General features: G+C 41.6%; 1 protein-coding gene across 1 annotated transcript in view; it reads left to right on the forward strand.

Annotated features, from left to right (window-relative positions):
* The window catches only part of FAM174B (family with sequence similarity 174 member B), a 35,825-nt gene that overhangs the window by 11,361 nt on the left and 2,679 nt on the right, over positions 1 to 21,785 (forward strand). Inside the window, exon 2 of the mRNA XM_081293194.1 lies at positions 13,122 to 13,253. Coding sequence (XP_081149320.1) covers positions 13,122 to 13,253 — 132 coding nt within the window. The remainder of the gene's footprint in view (positions 1 to 13,121; positions 13,254 to 21,785) is intronic.

Consider the following 21,785-nt stretch of genomic DNA (forward strand, 5'->3'; position numbering starts at 1 on the left):
GCCTTCCGAGTTGCTGGGAATATAGGCATGTGCCATCACTCCGCTCTTGAAAAAATCTCCTTTTTGCCCTTGTCCCTCATCTTCCTAATTTTCTTCACTGGATGCTGTCAATGTCCTGTGAATCTTTCCAGAGAGATTTTTATAAATATAGAAACAAAGAATGTAATGTACACACACACACACACACACACACAGTCTTCCCTATTTTGTAACAACTTTATTGAGATGTAATTTACAGACCATATAGTTCACCATTTAAAGTGTCCAGCTCAATGGTTTTAGTATATTCATAGAGTTCTGCTTTAAGTCACTCAAATCAATTTTAGAATATGTTCATCACTCCAAGCTGAAACCCTGATATCATTGATGGTCACTCTCCATGTACCTCCTCACAGCTCTAGGCATCCACTTACCTATGGATAGACTTATGGATAGCTCTGGTGGACTTTTCATGGGAACAGAATCATGCAATATGTGGTCTCTTCTGATGGCTTATTTTATTTAGCATATAGTAGTGTTCCTTTGAGTGGATATCCCATCCTTTGTCCGTTCATCAGTTGGGAGATATTTTGAGTTATTTCTACTTTTTGACTATTATGAATAGTTCTGCTCTGACCATTTTGTGTACAAGATTTTGTGTGGATTGTTTTTCTTGCCCTTGGTTATATATATCTAGGAGTGCTGGGTCATATGGTAACTATATTTAACTTTTTAAAGAGCTGCCAAACTGTTTTTTTAAAATGATCACACTATTTTGCATCTTATGAAGGTTACAGTTTAGTTGGTTGTTGTCTTTTTGATTATACCACCTTGGTGGGTGTGAAGTGATATCTCATTGTGGTTTTGATTTGCATTACACGGATGACTAATGCTATTGACCTTCTTTGCATGTGTTTATTGGTCATTTATATATACTCTTGAGAGGACTGTTAAGATTCTTTGTGTATTTTTAAACTGAAGTTTTCTTTTTTATCGAGGTCTAAAAGTTCTTTATATATTCTAAATGCAAGTACATTTGTTAGCTATAAGATTTTCAAATATTTTCTCCCATTCTCTAGGTTATCTTTTCACTTGCTCGATTGTGTTCTTTGAAGCACAAAAGTTTTTAATTTTGATGAGGTCCGGTTTATCTACTTTTCTTTTTCTACTTTAGCTTCTGGTATTCTATTTTAGAAGCCATCGCCTAATCCAAGGTCACAAAGGTTTGTGCTTTGTTTGTTTCTATGAGTTTTATAGTTTTAGCTCTTATATAGGTCCTTCATATTTACATACCTCCATAGAAATTCCATTTTGAGGTAATTTTTATATATGATGTGATTTTAATTTTTTAATATTGTGTATAGAGCGGGTCCAACTTCACTTTTTTGCATGTAGAAATCTTCCCTATCGTTTAAAAAATCTTTTCTGTCTTTTACACGTACACTGTACTATACTACTTATCTTGCTTTATAGAAATATATATCTTGTGTATCTGAGAGATTGGGTATAAAGCTACTTCATTTGTTCATATGGCTCTTTGTGATCATTATATGGATGTATCATAATTTATTTAACACATCTCCTATTAATGGGTCATTTCCCAATGGTGGAAACCTAGATTTAGAAGGGTGCTAAAACTCTTCATAACTGATGGATATTGCTAAACTGGTCTCTGAACATAACACTTTACTTTTCCATAAGCAATTAACTAGAGAAATTGTTTCCTCACTTGCTTACTAACAGCGTTTTCAGACATTTTGATTTTTACTAAATTTGTGGGTGAAGAGTGGAATCTCTGTGAAGGCTGGATTTGCAGTCCTCATATTGAGTGTGTTTTCATAGTAAAGTATGTTTTCATAGTAAAGAATGCAGAGCCATTTGCATTTATTTCTCTGTGTGAACTACCTGGTTTATATCCCTTGTCAATTTTTCAGTAAGACTATTGATTTTTTTTTTAAATTTGTAGAGATATACATATTAAGTAGGTTAGTCTTTTTATCTATAATGTGAGCTGGAAATATTTCCCCCAGTTTATCATTTGTCTTAAAATATTTTTAATATTTATTTTTTAGTTATTGGTGGACACAGTATCTTTATTTTATTTTATTTTTTTGCTATCTTTTTTTTATTGTTGGTTGTTCAAAACATTACATAGTTCTTGACATATCATGTTTCACACTTTGATTCAAGTGGGTTATGAACTCCCATTTTTACCCCGTATACAGATTGCAGAATCACATCAGTTACACTTCCATTGATTTACATATTGCCATACTAGTGTCTGTTGTAATCTGCTGCCTTTCCTATCCTCTACTCTCCCCCCTCCCTTCCCCTCCCCTCCCCTCTTCTCTCTCTACCCCCTCTACTGTAATTTATTTATCCCCCTTGTATTATTTTTCCCTTTCCCCTCACTTCCTCTTGTATGTAATTTTCTATAACCCTGAGGGTCTCCTTCCATTTCCATGCAATTTCCCTTCTCTCTCGCTTTCCCTCCCACCTCTCATCCCTGTTTAATGTTAATCTTCTTCTCATGCTCTTCGTCCCTACTCTGTTCTTAGTTACTCTCCTTATATCAAAGAAGACATTTGGCATTTGTTTTTTAGGGATTGGCTGGCTTCACTTAGCATAATCTGCTCTAATGCCATCCATTTCCCTCCAAATTCTATGATTTTGTCATTTTTTAATGCAGAGTAATACTCCATTGTGTATAAATGCCACATTTTTTTATCCATTCATCTATTGAAGGGCATCTAGGTTGGTTCCACAGTCTTGCTATTGTGAATTGTGCTGCTATGAACATCGATGTAGCAGTGTCCCTGTAGCATGCTCTTTTTAGGTCTTTAGGGAATAGACCGAGAAGGGGAATAGCTGGGTCAAATGGTGGTTCCATTCCCATCTTTCCCAGGAATCTCCAAACTGCTTTCCAAATTGGCCGCACCAATTTGCAGTCCCACCAGTAATGTACAAGTGTACCCTTTTCTCCACATCCTCGCCAGCACTTGTTGTTGTTTGACTTCATAGTGGCTGCCAATCTTACTGGAGTGAGATGGTATCTTAGGGTGGTTTTGATTTGCATTTCTCTGACTGCTAGAGATGGTGAGCATTTTTTCATGTACTTGTTGATTGATTGTATATCTTCCTCTGAGAAGTGTCTGTTCAGGTCCTTGGCCCATTTGTTGATTGGGTTATTTGTTATCTTATTGTCTAATTTTTTGAGTTCTTTGTATACTCTGGATATTAGGGCTCTATCTGAAGTGTGAGGAGTAAAGATTTGTTCCCAGGATGTAGGCTCCCTATTTACCTCTCTTATTGTTTCTTTTGCTGAGAAAAAACTTTTTAGTTTGAGTAAGTCCCATTTGTTGATTCTAGTTATTAACTCTTGTGCTATGGGTGTCCTATTGAGGAATTTGGAGCCCGACCCCACAGTATGTAGATCGTAGCCAACTTTTTCTTCTATCAGACGCCATGTCTCTGATTTGATATCAAGCTCCTTGAGCCATTTTGAGTTAACTTTTGTGCATGGTGAGAGAAAGGGATTCAGTTTCATTTTGATGCATATGGATTTCCAGTTTTCCCAGCACCATTTGTTGAAGATGCTATCCTTCCTCCATTGCATGCTTTTAGCCCCTTTATCAAATATAAGAAAGTTGTATTTTTGTGGATTGGTTTCTGTGTCCTCTATTCTGTACCATTGGTCCACCCGCCTGTTTTGGTACCAGTACCATGCTGTTTTTGTTACTATTGTTCTGTAATATAGTTTGAAGTCTGGTATCGGTATACCACCTGATTCACACTTCCTGCTTAGCATTATTTTTGCTATTCTGGGTCTTTTATTTTTCCATATGAATTTCATGATTGCTTTCTCTATTTCTACAAGAAATGCCGTTGGGATTTTGATTGGCATTGCATTAAACCTATAGAGAACTTTGGATAATATCGCCATTTTGATGATGTTAGTTCTGCCTATCCATGAACAGGGTATATTTTTCCATCTTCTAAGATCTTCTTCTATTTCTCTCTTTAGGGTTCTGTAGTTTTCATTGTATAAGTCTTTCACCTCTATTGTTAGGTTGATTCCCAAGTATTTTATTTTTTTGGAGGATATTTTGAATGGAGTGTTTTTCCTCATTTCCATTTCAGAGGATTTGTCGCTGATATACAGGAATGCCTTTGATTTATGCGTGTTGATTTTATATCCTGCCACTTTGCTAAATTCATTTATTAGCTCTAATAGTTTCTTTGTAGACCCTTTTGGGTCTGCTAGGTATAGAATCATGTCATCTGCAAATAGTGATAATTTAAGTTCTTCTTTTCCTATTTTTATGCCTTTAATTTCTTTCGTCTGTCTAATTGCTCTGGCCAGTGTTTTGAGAACTATGTTGAACAGAAGTGGTGAGAGAGGGCATCCCTGTCTTGTTCCAGATTTTAGAGGGAATGCCTTCAATTTTCCTCTATTCAGAATGATGCTAGCCTGAGGCTTAGCATAGATTGCTTTTACAATGTTGAGGTATGTTCCTGTTATCCCTAGTTTTTCTAGAGTTTTGAACATAAAGGGATGCTGTACTTTGTCGAATGCTTTTTCTCCATCAATCGAGATGATCATATGGTTCTTATTTTTGAGTCTATTGATGTGGTGAATAACATTTATTGATTTCCGTATATTGAACCAGCCTTGCATCCCAGGGATGAATCCTACTTGATCATGGTGCACAATTTTTTTGATATGTTTTTGAATCCGATTCGCCAGAATTTTATTGAGGATTTTTGCATCTAGGTTCATTAGAGATATTGGTTTGTAGTTTTCTTTCTTTGAAGTGTCTTTGTCTGGTTTAGGAATCAGGGTGATGTTGGCCTCGTAGAATGAATTTGGAAGTTCTCCCTCTTTTTCTATTTCCTGAAATAGCTTGAAAAGTATTGGTATTAGTTCCTCTTTAAAGGTTTTGTGAAATTCTGCTCTATACCCATCCGGTCCTGGGCTTTTCTTAGTTGGTAGTCTTTTGATGGTTTCTTCTATTTCCTCAATTGATATTGGTCTGTTTTTTATTTTATTTTTATGTGATGCTGAGGATCGAACCCAGGCCTCATGCATGCTAGGCAAGTTTGAGTGCTCTACCTCTGAGCCGCAGCCCTGTCTTAACTTTAAAATTTTTATGTGTTTGAGTTAGTCATTGTTTTCTTTTTAAGGTTTTCGGGTTTCTCCCAGGTTTTCTTCTAGTACTTTTATGGTTTTATTTTCTACCTTTAATTCTGATCCATTTAAGGTGTGAAACATGGGTGGTAATTGAATGGTAACCTTTTGCCCACCCATTTGGATGGAGTGTCCAGTTTATTCTATCCTAGATTCCAGGATGTCTTTGTGTCTATTTCTGGACTTTGTTTTCTGCTGCAGCATCTCTTTGTTAGTGGGCCAGCACCACTGAGTTCCATTATTGTGGTTTGCGGTGTGTTTTACCATCTAGGGACCAGCTTTCTTTTCAGAATGCTCTGGCTCTTCTATTATTGCTGCTCTGTTCCCCCTGTGTTTTGGAATCAGCTTATCTAACCTGATAGTATTTTGTTGTATTTCATCAAACATGTAGATGTCTTCATGAGACTGAGACACAGTATGCCCTCCTTTCGTGGGCATAAACTTCTTTTGGTTGCTTTGAGTCAGCAGGTGCTGGCTGGCAATCAAGGGAACTTGTTTGTTCTTCTAGCTGCCTGGGAAAAATCTGCTGAGTGCCTACTCTTTTTTTTAGGTGTTGGGATGCCCAAAGTCAGGTGAGCTTCCTCCCTACTGCTAGAGTGTGAAGAGCTTGGTTTTGGGGTGTGGCAGACCTGGGTTTGAGTCCTGCTAACTGAGGCAGGTCACTCAGCGTCTCCTGGCCTCAGTTTCCGGAACCCTCCCTCCCTGCCTTACTAACTGGAGACTGTGATGAGATCATGTGCGCACTGTTTGGTGCTAAAAGTTGTTTCATCATGGTGGCTGTTGTTGCTGTCACTCCAATGGAGCAGATGGTGCAGGAGGACCAGGTGTGCTTAGAGTGTGGACTGTGCCCTACAGCAGGGATGGGGCCGGTGTTTGGAGATTCCAGGAGTTGCAACAAGGAGAAAACTCAGCCTGGTTGGGGTGTTTTGGGAAGACCTCAGGAGAACTAGGAATGCTTATGGCCCTTGGAGTAGATAGGGAGGAGGGTCCTGAAGATCTATCTCCAGAACCCCTGCCACACCTGGCCAGAAGTAGAAATGCAAAGAAATGAGGGCTGAGAAGGAATGATTTGCTCAGAGGGACACAGACAAGGGAGCTGCTCAGCTGAGGCCCCAACCTTATTCACTGGTCTCCCTGTCTGCATTGCCAACTGCCACACTCCAAATCGAACTGACCCATGAGGGCTCGGTCTTATTTTGTTTTTATTTGTGGGGGAGGGTGGGAAAAGAAGGCCTCTCTGCAGTTCTGTTTGCTGGGCTCTGGGGCTCCTTCCCTCAGCCTCCTTGTTTGTCTAAGTGGGGTGCATGAGTGCTCACTGGAAACTCATTTCTGACCAGCTGTTGAAAGGTCCTTTCAGTAAACAAACCCTGTGGCTTTGGGATTACATTTCAGAGCAAAAGAATTTTAAACATCTCCTTTCTCTTGTTAGAAGTGTGCGTTTGGGTTTGAATGAAAGATGAAATGGGCATTTGGTCGAGACCACCAATGTCTGTCTCTTCATTGAAGTAGTGGGGTTCCAGAAAAGAAAAGTTGTGGCAAAGGCTCCCCCCAACTCTTGGTATCCCCACTATGGGGGACTGGCGAGCAATATCTTTTCCCGTCTTTGATTCTGAATCTCCTTTTTTCTCTGCTATGCTTGGCAGATTTTTTGGGCTGCTTTCTTTCTTGTCCTACCCCCAACCCCACTCCCACACTCCACCCTGTAACAGGCCCTGTCAGTAGGATTTTGGGTCTGTGAACCCAAGTCTGACTCTGCACCTGGGCTCTTTTTAGAACCAGGTGCCTGTCTTTAAGCCACACGTGTCCCTGAGTAAGAGGGAGCTATGGCTCCCTTGGTTTAGCTGCCCACTGTTTCTGAGAGACGCAGGTGACCTCAGATTCTTCATGGCTGTGTGGTCTTTGCTTTATCCCAGGCTCCTGTGCTTGTAAACAGTCCTGTGAGTTGGAGCCACCCGGATGTTTGCTTTCTGAAAAAACCTGGCCACAGGTAGCCCTAAGCAGAAAATGTCATGCAACTGTCACCAGTGTACGGTTCTTTGTTTCTACAAGGGGAAGAGTCCTAGGGTTTAAAAGGGTTTGAGAAAATGAGAAAATTATACTGATGTGTGGAAGGCTTACTATTAAAATGTTAAAAAAATCCCAAGATAGTGTTTATTATTATAGTGGTGGTTTCTCTTCATGCTGTGCCTCCCTTTGAGAATCCTTGGCAGTTAAATTCTTTAGCTTGTGTGTGACAGAAAATCTGGCCTGGAATTACTCTGATGAAAAAAAAAAAGAGCTTTGTTGTTTTCAAAGAAGGCTGGCTTCATAGCAGATTTAGGATTTGGTCTCTCTCCCTCTCTCTCTTACAGGTTGGCTCTGTTTTCCGTTCCTAGGAGGCAGAAAGATGGCTTACACTATTTAACTCTCAGGGTGAAGGGTGCAGCACCCACCTGTCCCTGTTCCAGCCTTCCTTCCTAGGGAACGGTGGTTGGCTCTGATTGGTCACGCCTGCCTCCCCTCCCCCCTGCTATTGGTTGGCTCAGGGGTTGCTGCTGCCAGGCACTGATTGGCCCAGGCTTAATTCCTGTGTCCACTCGTGGAGCCAGAGAGAGGGAGGTAATGGATGCTGGGGAACTAACTGCAGAACAGCATGTGCCCTCAGGGAGTCCCTCTTGGGAAGGGTTGGAAGTGTGCCTAGATTGATGTGAAATAGGAATGAATGTGTGAGTTGTGTTAAGTGACATGTTCCAGAAAGTGTAAGGAGGACAAGGCGTTTTTTGGTGTTAAAAGTCAAGTGGTGGCAAAGTCTGGTCGGGGTGTGGAGTGGGGCTCTCTGTTGAGAGTGAGTAAGGGAGAACTGGCGCCTTGCTTATTGGCGAGCGCAGGGTGTCAAGGTGACCTGCTGGGGCAGCCTTTGGTCTTCCCAGGGATAACATGTGCATCCTATGCCCTGCAGTTTTCCTGAATTGTTTGCATAGACTGTACTTTTAAGCCCTGTACTCTCCTCTCTTCATGACACATTTCAAACTGTGAGAGGTTGGGAAACACTTTCACTTAGCTGTGTGGGGAAGGAGGTGGCCAGTGCCAGTCAGGACCTTTCAGTTACTGTTCTGCCTGCCTTCAAACCCAGCTCTACCTCTGAGCAGCCATGTGGCCTTGAGCAAATTGACCTCTCTGGTCCTCAGTTTCTTCAGCTGTATGACAGAGATAATAGTGACATGTCCCCTGTGGGATTATGTAGAAGCTGTGCATGTGAACATACTTGTAATTGCTTAGCCACAATCCAAGAAGAGCTCAACTCTTTTAGAGAATGAATGTAAGAAGGTGCAGTTGTAGTCTGTTTTCTGTTGTTGCTAGCGCATACCAAAGACTGGGTAGGTTATAAAGAAAAGAGGTTTATTTTGGCTCACAGTTCTAGTCCCAAGTTGAAGGGTGATAAGTGGTGCAGGATATCACATGGCAAGAGACAGGGAACACATGTGTGTGCGCGCGTGTGTGTTTCTGTGTGTGTCTGTGTGTGTGGGTGGTCTCTCTCCCTCTTATAAAAACCACCAGTATGCAATCCAGGGCTCCACCTGACGACATCAATCCTAACAGTTTTCCAAAGGCCTCTTCTCTAAACACTCTAGTTAGATTCAATTTTCCATCCTCTCAGTACCTACCAATGGGGATTAAACTCCACAGTGACTTTCAGAGGGATCAGATCTTATTCAGCTCCACAGTGGGCTTGCAGTAGGTCCACACTTAGAGGAGACAGAAGGGGACGTGGCAGGGTCATTCCAACCCTAAGGGCTCTGTTTTCTATTTTCTTGTGCTCTCCCTCTCTGAGGAAGGGTGCCACTGTTTTCTGACCCCAGGACAGTCAGGCTTGGGGGTCTGCAGGTCTCTGAGAAAGTGTATCCACCCTGTTCATATGTTTCCCTGCTTCCCATGGACTCCTGACTGGTAAAGGAAGGATCCTCCTCCTGCTGTGAGGACTGTGTGACTCCCCCACCCCTCCATTCCTGTGTGACAGTATCCCCCCACTCGTCAGCAGAGGCCCTTGCTAATGCACACGTGTGCCTTTGCTGAGGACTAAGTGTCTTTAAACTCACGAGTCTCGGTTTTCCCTTATTAACACAGAGTGAAACAGCAGAAATCGCTCTTCTTTTGTAAAGCGTGTTGTGCCTCAGAGAGTTGACGGAAATGTGATTTCTCTGGCTCATTATGTCAAAACTGGCGTTTGAAACACGCACGAGGGCTCTTGCTAATGGCCCTTTGTATTTAGTGAGGGCTCTCCAGAGAAACAGAACCAATAGGATGCTGTGTGTGTGTGTATGAGAGAGAGACAGATAGGGCAGGGGGAAGATGTATTTATTATGGGAAAGAGGCTTGCGACATTATGAAGGCTCATGAGTTCCTGCAATGTGGATGCAGGCAGTCTAGATGCAGGCAGGCTTGAGACCCAGACACAACTGAAGTTTCAGCAGAATCCAAAGTCCAGATAAAAACCAGTGTCCATCAGGCAGGAGTTTTTCTCCTTACTCCTGGAGGGAGGGTCAGCCTTTTGTTCTGTGGTGGTCTTCTACTGATTCGGTGAGGCCCACCCATACCAGGGAGGACATTTGGCTTTATTCAGTCTGTTGATCCAGAAACACGGTCACAGACATGCACAGGATAATGTGTGACCACATGTCTGGGCTCCCTGTAGCCCCATCAAGTTTACATGTAATGTTTCCTTCACACCAGTAGTGTCATCTTGGGGTTCAAGAGTAGTTTTTGAGATTGGCTGGAATGGTTGGTGCTAAAGCCACCCTAGGTCTTGAAGCTGCTGTTTTCCAGCGTCTCTCACTGGTAAGTGTTCAAGTGCCGCATTTTAGCTCATATATTCCTCACTATAAGAACTTGTTATAAACAATCAGGAAGAAGGAAAGCCAGTTTCCACATGTGGAGGTACACTCTCATGAAGCAGGGCTGAAGCAAGAGTCTCCAGAACCTTCTCCCAGGGTCAGCAGTCAGTCCTGCCCCAGTGCCATTGACAAACCAAGGTGTCAAGTTCCAAGTATATAGTGAGGTTGACAAACGGGCTTCTGCATTTTCAAGGCCTCGTGATACCTAAAAAAGAATTCCATGTAGAGCCGTGGCTCCTCAGCCTGAGGCCATCTGGGTGTGGTCTCTTTGAAGGTACACAGGGGGCTTTGTCGAGTCCTTGGGCTCATTGACATCTCCTTTTCTGGACATTCTGGATGGCTCTAAAGGCATGTGAATGTGCTCTTGTCTCTGGTTGTATGTTGGGTCAGGCATGAGTCGGGGTGAACATGGCGGGGAGCCTTGCTCCTCTGCAAAGCCAAGTGCTCCTTCTAAACAGCTGCAAATCATCCAGGTGGAGCTTTAGCGCTCTCTTCCTGAGAAAGGTGTGGTGTGTGGTTCTGTGTAAATTGGAAGTTGACCCTTGTCTTGAGGCCTTGGGGAGGGGTAGTTCTTCTTGGGCCTTTGTCTTGGATTGCTTGTGCCGTTCAGAGTCGTTTTGAGCTTAAATTCCCTCTATCTATATAACAGGGGTGGAATTGGTCAGGGAGTATAAATTAAAGTAGAATGCAAAGATTTATTTTATCCCTTTGTTTAGGGGTGGAGAGACTAGGCAATCTATTGATGCAGGGAGGGTTGTACCAATAGTATCTGTAAGGTTAGCCTTTGTGCTTTTGCACAAAGCCTGCTTTGACCACTCCAGGGTCACTGGTGAGGTAACTGGCCATGTTCCTTTGGCTTAGCCTCTTACATCCAGACCTGGCATTGCACCATTCTTCATCCTGTGTTTAGAATCCAGGTAGACTCACACCTGTGCCTGTGTGTGTACCTGCAAGAACCTACAGAGACATTGTTTTATAACTTGGCTTGAGATCATCAGATTTTATAGCTGAATTATCCTCTTTCCCAAAGTCTTACCTCTTTTCTCTATGCAAAGTATGTCAAGGAGCAGGTGCTATATACAGGTCAAATAGGCTGAATGCCAAAGGTACAGTACTAAAATTTGTTATGTGAGTGACACTTTGGTAAATCTCATTTTTGGTAACTCACACTAGGTAAGTCAAGAGCAAGCTGCTGTTGCTAAGAATTTTCTTGAAAACCTGAAGGTGAAGTTCTGCTTTCATTTGTTTTGCCAACTTGTTGAAGAGTTTCTCTGTGCTGATTATTCCACAGAGAGCTCACCATGTCATTGACGTGGTCTCTGTGGGAATGGCTTCTGGTCTGCCAGGAGAATGTGTAGGAGACATCATTCTTCAGTGCACTTGGGGCCTTTGAGTTTGGTGGGTTTCTCATGGACAGTGTCAAACATTCTTGTGAAGGAGGGACAGCAGAGAATAAACAAAAATTGGGAAGAGGTTCAAGGTAGTGCAGGAATAAGTGCAAAGAACATTGGTTGTCATGATGGCATTATAAACTTTCCAGCCATTTCCTGAGAAATATTACAGCCTTCATGCAGAGAGTCATTGTCAGCCCTCTCCCTGTGGCTGAGGGTGACCCTCTGCCATCCTAAAGGGAAGGGTATAGCGTTCTAACAACTGTCCTCATAAATCCTCACAGTGGAAAGATTATCAACTCATTCACACAAGCCCTTGCCAAATGAGAGAGGATTGAGCATTTTTTACTTCTGTTTATAATTCCTACCAACAACTTTTGCCAAGAACTTCCTGCACTCAGCCTTGTTAAGCTCATCTTCTCCCATGGTCCTCCCTCGCTTGCGAGGAAGACTATTTTATTTTTTAATTTTATTTTTTATTTAATTGATTTTATTTTTTAAAAATATACAACAGTGGAATGCATTATAATTATTATTACACATGTAGAGCACAGTTTTTCATATCTTTGAATATAAAGTATGTTCACGCCAATTCATGTCTTTATACATGTACTTTTTTTTGGCATTACAATTCTTATTACACATATATACCATAATTTTTCATCTCTTTTTGTATAAAAAGTAGGTTGACACTCAATTTGTGTCTTCATACATGTACTTTAGATAATCATGTCCATCACATTCCACCATCCTTGTTAATCCCTGCCTCCTCCCTTTCCCTCCCACCCCTCTGTCCTATCTAGAGTTCATCTATTCCTCCCATGCTCCCCATCCCTACCCCACTATGATTCATCCTCCTTATATCAGAGAAAACATTTGACATTTGTTTTTTGGGGATTGGCTGACTTCACTTAGCATTATCTTCTCCAACGCCATCCATTTACCTGCAAATGCCATGATTTTATTCTCTTTTATTGATGAGTAAAATTCCATTGGGTATAAATGCCACATTTTTTTATCCACTCATCCACTGAAGGGCATCTAGGTTGGCTCCACAGTTTAACTATTCTGAATTGTGCTGCAGTAAACATTGGTGTGGCTGTGTCCCTATAGTATGCTGTTTTTAAGTCATTTGGGTATAGTCCGAGAGGAAGACTATTTTATTACAGTTTTATTTCTGATGAAACTGAGGCTTAGGGGGATTGGTTGACTTGCCCCCGATTACACAAGCAGAGTGTGGCTGAGCCAAGGACAACACTAGCTACTGCCAGCCAGGCTGTGCTGGATCCTGTCCTCATGGAATGTTGTGTTCATCATAGATTTTTTTCTTTGTTTGGCAAGAATTTTGCATTCAGATATCAGATATCTGAATTCAGATATCATCTTGGTTACTGAGTTGCTGGTGCTCAGGGCAGGTGTCTCTGCTTCACGAGTGAGGACCTTACCACACCTTTGTAGTGAGATCAGTAACTTGCTTGAGGTCCTGTGGCTGCTGGGGTCTTAACTCAGGTCTCCTCAAAGCCAGGCTGGAGGCAGCCACAAGATGCACCTTCAGTCAGGGTCATTGTGCCCTCATATGAGTGGAAGGAACCCAGCTTGGCATGGGCTGCCATGTCTGTGTCCAGCCCTCTGAGGCTTGGGCTTGGTGGCCTCTGTCCCAGCCCTGTTCTCATGAGTGTGCTTCTCTTCCAGGTCAGGAAAGAGGTTAAAGAAGACCCGCAAGTATGACATCATCACCACTCCAGCTGAGCGGGTAGAAATGGCCCCTCTGAATGAAGAGGACGATGAGGACGAGGATTCCACAGTATTTGACATCAAATACAGGTGTGGGGTGGGGACAGATCTGTCTTCTTGGGCTCCAGGTGTCGGGTTGGTATTACAGTTCACGTTTGAAAGCACGGGAGCCTGGGCATATTGTGAATATGCTCTCTTCTCTGGTTGTATGTTGGGCCTTGAGTCATTCTGCTTCTGGGGGGGACCTGTGCTGATCCTTTCCCAGGACACACAGCACCCATAGACCCAGCTGACAGGGAAATGCTCACCTCTCGCTTTTTCCAAATGAGAATGCTAAGTCAGTTTTAGGGGAGGAAAAGGAGGGTCAGACTTCAGACAAGGAACTGGTCATGCCCCGGGCTGGAGGAGGTCTGAGCCAAGCAGCTGCATGCACTATACACTGTGCACCCAAACAGACGTTCTGTTTCAGCATTGTGCAAGCCAACAGTCAAGGATATGGGTGGGTGGGATTCTTGATTGAATGGAACTTTCCCATGATCTCCAAAGACAGGTGAGTTTCCTAAAGGTGGTCTGTAGGAAAGTCAGGATGACTTTGTGACATCACAACTGCAGTATGGGTGTTCATATCCTTTTGGGATGTACTTTGAGTATGTGAGATTCTCAGTGAAAGAGCTGGGGGGCTTGGAGGCTCAGAGTTGGAGAAGTTGCTTGTATAAGGTCCCAGGTAGCAGGAAAAGTGGAATAGAAATCCAGGCTGGGTCCTAGTCTGACCTCCCCCATTCCATGGCCTCTCCATGCCTGGGGTAGCAAGCCTTCTACACCTACTGTCATTCATTGGTTTCTCTTCAGCCATCTTTTTGGTCCTTCTACATAAATAAGTTTCAGATTCAACAAAGCAAAGTGTTTGGAATTTTAATTGGAACTTCATTGACTCTGTAGTCACTGTGTTTATGTTGGCTCTTCCAATCCATGAACATGGAATAACTTTCCATTTATTTAGGTATTTAAAAAAATGTCTGCAGTAATTTTAAAAATTTACTTAAAAATCTTTAATAAATTTGTTAGACATATTTGTAGATTTTTTTACATACACACACACAAATATCATATAGATGACTTCATATATGACCTTAAAATACTATTTTATTTATACTCATGTCTGAAAAAAATGTCTGTATCATCATATTTACATACATACTGGTTTTGGAAATAGCATTTGTTAGTGAATCACATCTAAATTTTATAAAAAACAATCAAACATTAAAATTGGTTGGTTATGGATAGCAGACTGGGGAGAAACCCATGAGCTACAGTTTTCATTTTAGGTAAAGAACAACATCTTTTGAAAAGAATCAAATCAATTAGTAACATTCATCCATACTGCAAAATCATATATATATATAAATAATACACACACACACACACACACACAGGAATATTAGTGATTTTATTGCCAAGTCATTTTATCTGTCTCATATTCAGGGCAAAGAAACAAAATATAATGTGAATAAAACCATGTCCTCATCATTTTTCATAATAAAAAGGATCTACCTCTATCTGCAGGCCTGGGTGTATTGTATAATATGGAGCACTTACTGGTCTTTGTGGATCAATGTAATACTGTATTGATTCTAAGCCACAGAACAGAATCACATCCATATTTCGTGACTGAACTGATTCCATGGAAACCATAGACTGAACCATTTTTATGCTATCTTCACATCTCACTACATAAGAAAAGACTCTAAATAAGGTGATACAGTAATCCATCTGTTTAGAAATTCTACCTATAGACTCTTTCTTTAATATAACATAGAGAAATGGCCCTTTCTTGAGGGCATGGATACAGGTGTAGTTTCGGGCAATGATGGATTAAAACTGTGTCTGGTGTAAATGAAGATGAGGTACTCATTGAAACTACTCTTACATTAAGGAACTTCCATGATGTGTCACAGTTCTTCAAATGATGGTGCAAGTTCCACTGCTGGACTAACAGTCAGTCCCATATTGGCACTGTCACTGGCTATGAAATTCACCACCAGAGGTAAATGATTAAATTGAGCCACTCGGTCAGCATTCAAGTTACAGCAAATACTTTTTTAAATAATTTTTTTACTTATATGTGACAGCAGAATGCATTACAATTCTTATTACACATATAGAGCACAATTTTTCATATCTCTGGTGTATACAAAGTATATTCACACCAATTCATGTCTTCATACCTATACTTTGAATAATAATGTCCATCACATTCCACCATCATTTATAACCCCATGCCCCCTCCCTTCCCCTCCAACCCCTTTGCCCTATCTAGAGTTCTTCTATTCCTCCTGTGCTCCCTTTCTCTACCCCACTATGAATCAGCTTCCTTATATCAGAGAAAACATTCAGCATTTGGTTTTCTGGGATTGGCTATCTTCATTTAGCATTATCTTCTCTAATTCCATTTATTTCCTTGAAAATGCCATGATTTTATTCTCTTTTATTGCTGAATAATATTCCATTGTGTATATATGCCACATTTTAAAAATCCATTCATCTACTGAAGGGCATCTAGGTTGGTTCCACAGCTTAGCTATTATGAATTGTGCTGCTATAAACATTGATGTGGCTGTGTCCCTGTAGTATGCTATTTTTAAGTTCTTTGGGCATAGATTAAGGAGAGGGATAGCTGGGTCAAATGGTGATCCCATTCCCAATTTTCCAAGAAATCTCTGCTTTCTATATTGGCTGCACCAATTTGTGGTCCCACCAGCAGTGTATGAGTGTGCCTTTTTCCCCACATCCTCGCCAATACTTATTGTTTGTCTTCATAATAGCTGCCATTCTGACTGGAGAGAGAAGAAATGTTAGATTACAATTATCTTATATTAGACAAAAACATGCATTGGAGAAAAGATAGCCTCTTCAACAAATGGTGCTGGGAAAACTGGAAATCCATATGCAACAAAATGAAATTAAACCTCTGTCTCTCACCATGCACAAAACTCAACTCAAAATGGATCAAGGACTTAGGAGTAAAACCAGAGACCCTGCGTCTAATAGAAGAAAAAGTAGGCCCTAATCTGCATTGTGTAGGATTTGGCCCCAACTTCCTTAATAAGACTCCTTTGATGCAAGAATTAAAATCAAGAATCAATAAATGGGATGGACTCAAACCAAAAAGTTTCTTCTCAGCAAAAGAAACAATCTGTGAGGTGAATAGAGAGCCTGCATCTTGGGAGCAAATCTTTACCCCTCACACATCAGATAAAGCACTAATCTCTAGGTTATATAAAGAACTCAAAAAACTAAACACCACAAAAACAAATAACCCAATCAATAAATGGGCCAAGGACCTGAAAGACACTTCTCAGAAGATGATATACAATCAATCAACAAATATATGAAAAATGTTCATCATCGCTAGCAATTAAGAGAAATACAAATCAAAATAGCAAATACTTTTGTATTTTGAAAGCCCAAGTTTACTCCCCAGCCTGTTGCAAGGGCAAAAGTCAGTGAGAAACCAGTTCTGCAGGCATGCTCTAGAGTGTTTTCACCACCACCTGAATGTTACAGACACTCCATCTCTTTCTGATACAGCAGTGGCACGGGCCCTTCAGCATTGGGTCATTTTTGTTACGGGAATTGTGTTACCTCCCTAAGCACCTTCATATCTCTCCTCTGCTCCTATTCTAGGAAGAAACTCAGGACCCAGCAAATACATTTGTATTAATTGCCTAACCCAGGCTGTTGGCCATAATTAACCCTCCTATCTCCCAGGCTCAATCTCCATGCCTGGGTTTCTGTTCCTGGTGTTGCAGTCTTCTCTGCTGTCACTTTGAGGACAGCATCAAAAACATGTTCCTACATAAGCTGCCACTCTTGATTAGTAACTTCTTCGGGAGTAACTTTCTAAAAATATTGTTTTTAAAACTTGTTCATAGCAGTTGTTTTTTTTTCCAAAATCTAGCAACTTGCCAAATTCTTATTAATTCTAGTAATATAAATATAGATTATTTTGGGTTTTTAAGAGTTGTCAGAGTCTCCTAGGCCCTTTTGCCCTCTCCCTAGTCCTTAACCATTTTTTTTCTTTTTACTCTTTTTTCTATCTTGTTTTCTAAGTCAATGTTAAATAAAAGTGGTGATAATAGGCAAGATCTTATTCTTGATCTTAAAGGGTATGCTTTCAATATTTGACCACTAAAAGTTGTAGGGTTTCTGTGGCTCTCCCTCCCCCCACCCCCAGGAGGTTTCCCTCTATTCCTAGTGTCTCAAAGGCGAATTTTATTCAGTGTTTTTTTTTTTTTTCTTGCTTCATGGAGGCTATCTTTTTTCCTTTAATCTGTTAAGGTGGTGAATTGATATTCATTAACATTCTTTTCTTTTTTTTTTTCTTGGTACCAGAGATTGAACTCAGGGGCACTCAACCAGTGAGTCACATCATCAGCTCTATTGTTTATTTAGAGACAGGGTCTCACTGAGTTGCTGAGTGCCTCGCTTTTGCTGAGGCTGGTTAGAACTCACAATCCTCCCGCCTCAGACTCCTGAGCTGCTGGGATTACAGGCATGTGCCACCGTACCTGGCTGATATTAACTTTCTAATATTCAATCAGCTTAGCATTCCTGAGATAAAATGAGTTTGATCATGTTATCTTTTCATATGCATTGCTCCACTCAGTTGGCTAATATTTTGTTTAGAGCTTTCTTGTCTCTCTTAATGACTTAGATCTAGTCTGTCATTTTCCTATTTTGTAACAGCCCCATAGGACTTAAGTTTTCCTTGTGTCATAAAGTGAGTAGAGACATGGTTCCTTATTTTCCACTTCTCTGTATCAGTTTGTGTAAGATTGGAATGACTTGTTTCCTAAATGCTTAATATAGCATGCTAAAACTGGCTGGGACTGATGCTTGCTTTGTGCATAGAGTTTGAAAAACACCAATGTTCAGTTCTTTGAATAGTTACAGTACTATTTAGTCTATTTCTTCTTGGTTCAGTTATTCTGAGTTGTCGTTTTCAGGGATTTTGTCCATTTTGTCCAAGTTTTCCAGTGTGTCTAATGAAGTTACTCCCAGCATTCTTTTATTATCATCTTGTAAATCTTGAAACATGGGAAATGCAGGTGGTCCCCTTTCTTAATTCTTATTTTTGCCTTTTCTCCTTTTTTTTTTTTTTTCCTGGATGTCTTGCAGCGAGTTTATCAATCCACATAAAGAACTAAAGTTTGGCTCCTTTGATCCTATCATGGTTTTCCATTTCCAGTTGATATCTGCCATCTCTTCCTTACGCTTTCTCTGGGTATGCTCTGTTCTCTTTTAACTTCTTTCATTCAATACTTGACCTGTGTGGCTACCTCCCGTGGACACTCACTGTCAGGCTCTACCCTGCCTCCCTGCTTATCCTGCAGAACTGAACTTTGGGTGGATCCTGTTAGAAGTTTGGGCTGTTTGTGGTTGAGATAAAAATCAGGATGTGAACAAACTTGAAGCCGATTCACCAAGTCCGCCCCATGTCCACAGGCCCTAAGACAATGGACTACGCAACAAAGACTGGACAGTAGTAGCTTTTCTTTTTTGCAGGTGTAATGTCCATTACAGAAACTACAGGTAAGAAATGGGGGAAATGAAATGACCTATGATCTCATTGCTTAATGGCAACCACTAGAGTGTGTGTGAGTACCCATCTGTGGATTTCTGAACTAAGTGTGTGTGTGAGTGCTCATGTGGATTTTCTTTCTTGTTGAAATAGGACCACGTTGCAGTGGCTGTTTGGGAGCACTTCTATGGCAACATTTTGCTAACAGCTTTTCAGGTTAACAAGTAGGAAAGAACAAAGGCTTTAAGGCTGGTTTCCTGTTGGGTGTAGTGTTTTTAAGCTCTCCTGTCTGCACATTGATAATCTGTTCATGGGCGCTTCTTTTTCCTATTAAGTCTGGCTCAACCAAAAGAAATTTTTTTTTGTTCTTTCTAGGAAACAGACTGCATTTAATTCAGATGTGATTGGATCATGACTGTGTTATTTTATGATCAAGTGGAAAGAGTAAAATCATGTTTTTTAGTGCCAAGGTAGTAAGGTGATAACCCGCCTATTTGTACTGCACGTGTAATTTTCTGATAACGTCTCGTCACTTGGAGCCTCTGCATTATCAGTAAGGCCTTTTTTCCCCCTCCAAGTTTTTAGCCAGGTGGGAAATGCAGAGGAAGAGAAGATGGGCAGAGGGAGGCTTCTGTTGACAGCACTCTCTTTATGCTCCGTGTACCTGGGGTGTCGTCATCCATGAGATGAGACCTCCAGCCATTCTGGCCAGATAGGGGTAGGAGAGTCTTTAGAAATGACTTTCCAATTCTGCACTTAAAAAGACTAATTAGAAGGGGAAAGCGATTGCTAAATGGAGTACAGAGAACCCTGGGGTTTTGAAATGGTTCCATATTTCAAGAGGTATTTGGATTTCTCTTGTGTGTGTTTGGGGCACGGTTGGCCTAGCGTGCACTTGTGGTGGATGCTTTGGGCCTCTGCGAATCCCTGGTTCATTACAGGAGACTTTTGTCCCACCCTCTAGGCATCCCCAAAGGCAAGGCAAATGCTGGCTCTTTCTCCTGCTTGTGTTCCGGGCAGCTGGGCAGCTGTGACCAACGCAGCCCAGAGATATGCTGCGGAGAAAACCCACTGCTCCTGCCAGCCCTGCCTCCCTGCCAAGAGGCAGGTCTCTGTCCCCAGTTCTTAAGTGTGGAAATGATGTCCCAGGGGGGTGTGGACAGTATAAACTGCCCACCCTCTTGGGGATAGAACTTGCTGCAGTGGTATAATTAGAAACCGATGAGATTTCTGCTATAATGCTGGGACGGTTTCTGACATCTCATTTTGGGAACAAAGGACATTCCATGCTGTTCCCAGCAAGAGGTCCCTGCAGGGTAGGCAAGGAGTGGGAGAAAACACACCTACTTGCTCCTCCTAGGCTGAGGCTCTCTGGGCTCTCATTGCAATTGCTGGATACTTTCAGGGTGGTGACTTCTTGCAGCTGCTTCTGCTTCTTAAGGGGCCCTACTTGGCTGGGCTTGGAAGGCCCTTCTACTCACCCAGGCCCTGGGCATTTAGTTCTGTTGTGGACAGAGAATCCCCATGATGGGTGGTGGGGCTCCCCTCTGCTCCATTGCTCTGGTACGAGGGATATAAACTGCAACCAGGATGGAGTGAAGGCACAAGACCAGGTAGAGGGTCTGGGTGTGCTCTTGGGGCCCTGGTAAGATGCAGAGTCGCCTCTCAGTGTGGATTCACTCCCCCACTCCCCTGCCCACAGGAGGGAACAGGTGGCTGCTGTAAAAAGCCAGCCTGCACCGTGTGGACATGGCAGCTCGGCCTGTATACTTTCCTTCCCCTGGTCTGTTGGATCCCTTGGTGGCTAACATGAGGATGCCCATGTCTGTGTTTTTCTTTAAGGTTTTTAATTAAGACAACTTTCAAACTTAGTGCAAAAATACAAATAGTATGGGGAGGACACCTTGTACCTTTCACTGAGATTTTTCCATTTTTGACGTTTCTTCTCACCTTATGATTGCCCTGTGTGGGTGTGAACATGCAATTTTTTTTTCCCTGAGTCATTTGAGGGTACATTATATATATTTTTATATATCTAAATATCATGGCCCTTTCCCACAAACATCAGGATTAACACATCATGAACTGGAAATATAAGTAAAAAATGCGTTTAATGCACCTAACCTAGCAAACCTCATAGCCCAGCAACACAGTTCTCTGGAGTGTTGCTTGTTTAACAGCCCCATGCCCATGTGGCCTGCTGGGAGCTGTGGCTTGTTGCTGCTGCATTGGGAGAGGGTTTCCCAGCCTGGGAAGAGTTTACAGTTCAATGTGTGGTTTCTACTGAATGTGTATCACTTGTGCCTCATTGTAAAGTTGAAGAATCGTAAGTCTAACTGGTGTAAGTTGGGGACTGTGTGCATGAATTTCCTAGAAACAGGATGTCGAGTACTCAGGAGGCTGAGGCAGGAGAATCACCAAGTTTGAGGCCAACCTGGAAAACCTAGTTAGACTCCATCTCAAAATAAAATAATTAACAAAAGCTGGGGATTTAGCTTGAGGTTGTAGAGTGTGCCAGTTCTATCCCCAGTAAAACACACACACACACACACACACACACACACACACACAAAGGATGTCCATATCTTTCAGTAAATCACTACCTGATGTGGTAATATTTGGGAGCATGAAATTACAAAAAGGCATCCATTTTATAAATTTTATTAAGCCTTCATTTTTACATGTATGATTATATAATACCTGTAATCCAAGCATTGACAGATGATGGTAGCAACTGTAACTGGTCAGCTTTTTCCTCCCGAGTTCCTTTAGATGATATTTTGAATAGACTTTTTGAGTTTTTAAACTTTTTAAATATTACTTTCAAAATATTTCTTGTATTCACTACATTGTCTAACCCTACTTTGGTGCTGGAGATTAAAGGTGAGCAAACTTTGGACATGGATCTTGCCTATATGATCTGTGATTCTAAGCAAGAAACAGATACTGATCGGGTACTTACACAATTGGGGGTCAGCAAACTATAGCCCATGGGCCAAATTTAGGCCACTACCTGTTTTGTACAAGTGTGTTAGTCAGCT

Source organism: Spermophilus citellus (assembly GCF_964194105.1).
Source record: "Spermophilus citellus genome assembly, chromosome: 4".
In the NCBI taxonomy this organism is placed as follows: domain Eukaryota; kingdom Metazoa; phylum Chordata; class Mammalia; order Rodentia; family Sciuridae; genus Spermophilus; species Spermophilus citellus.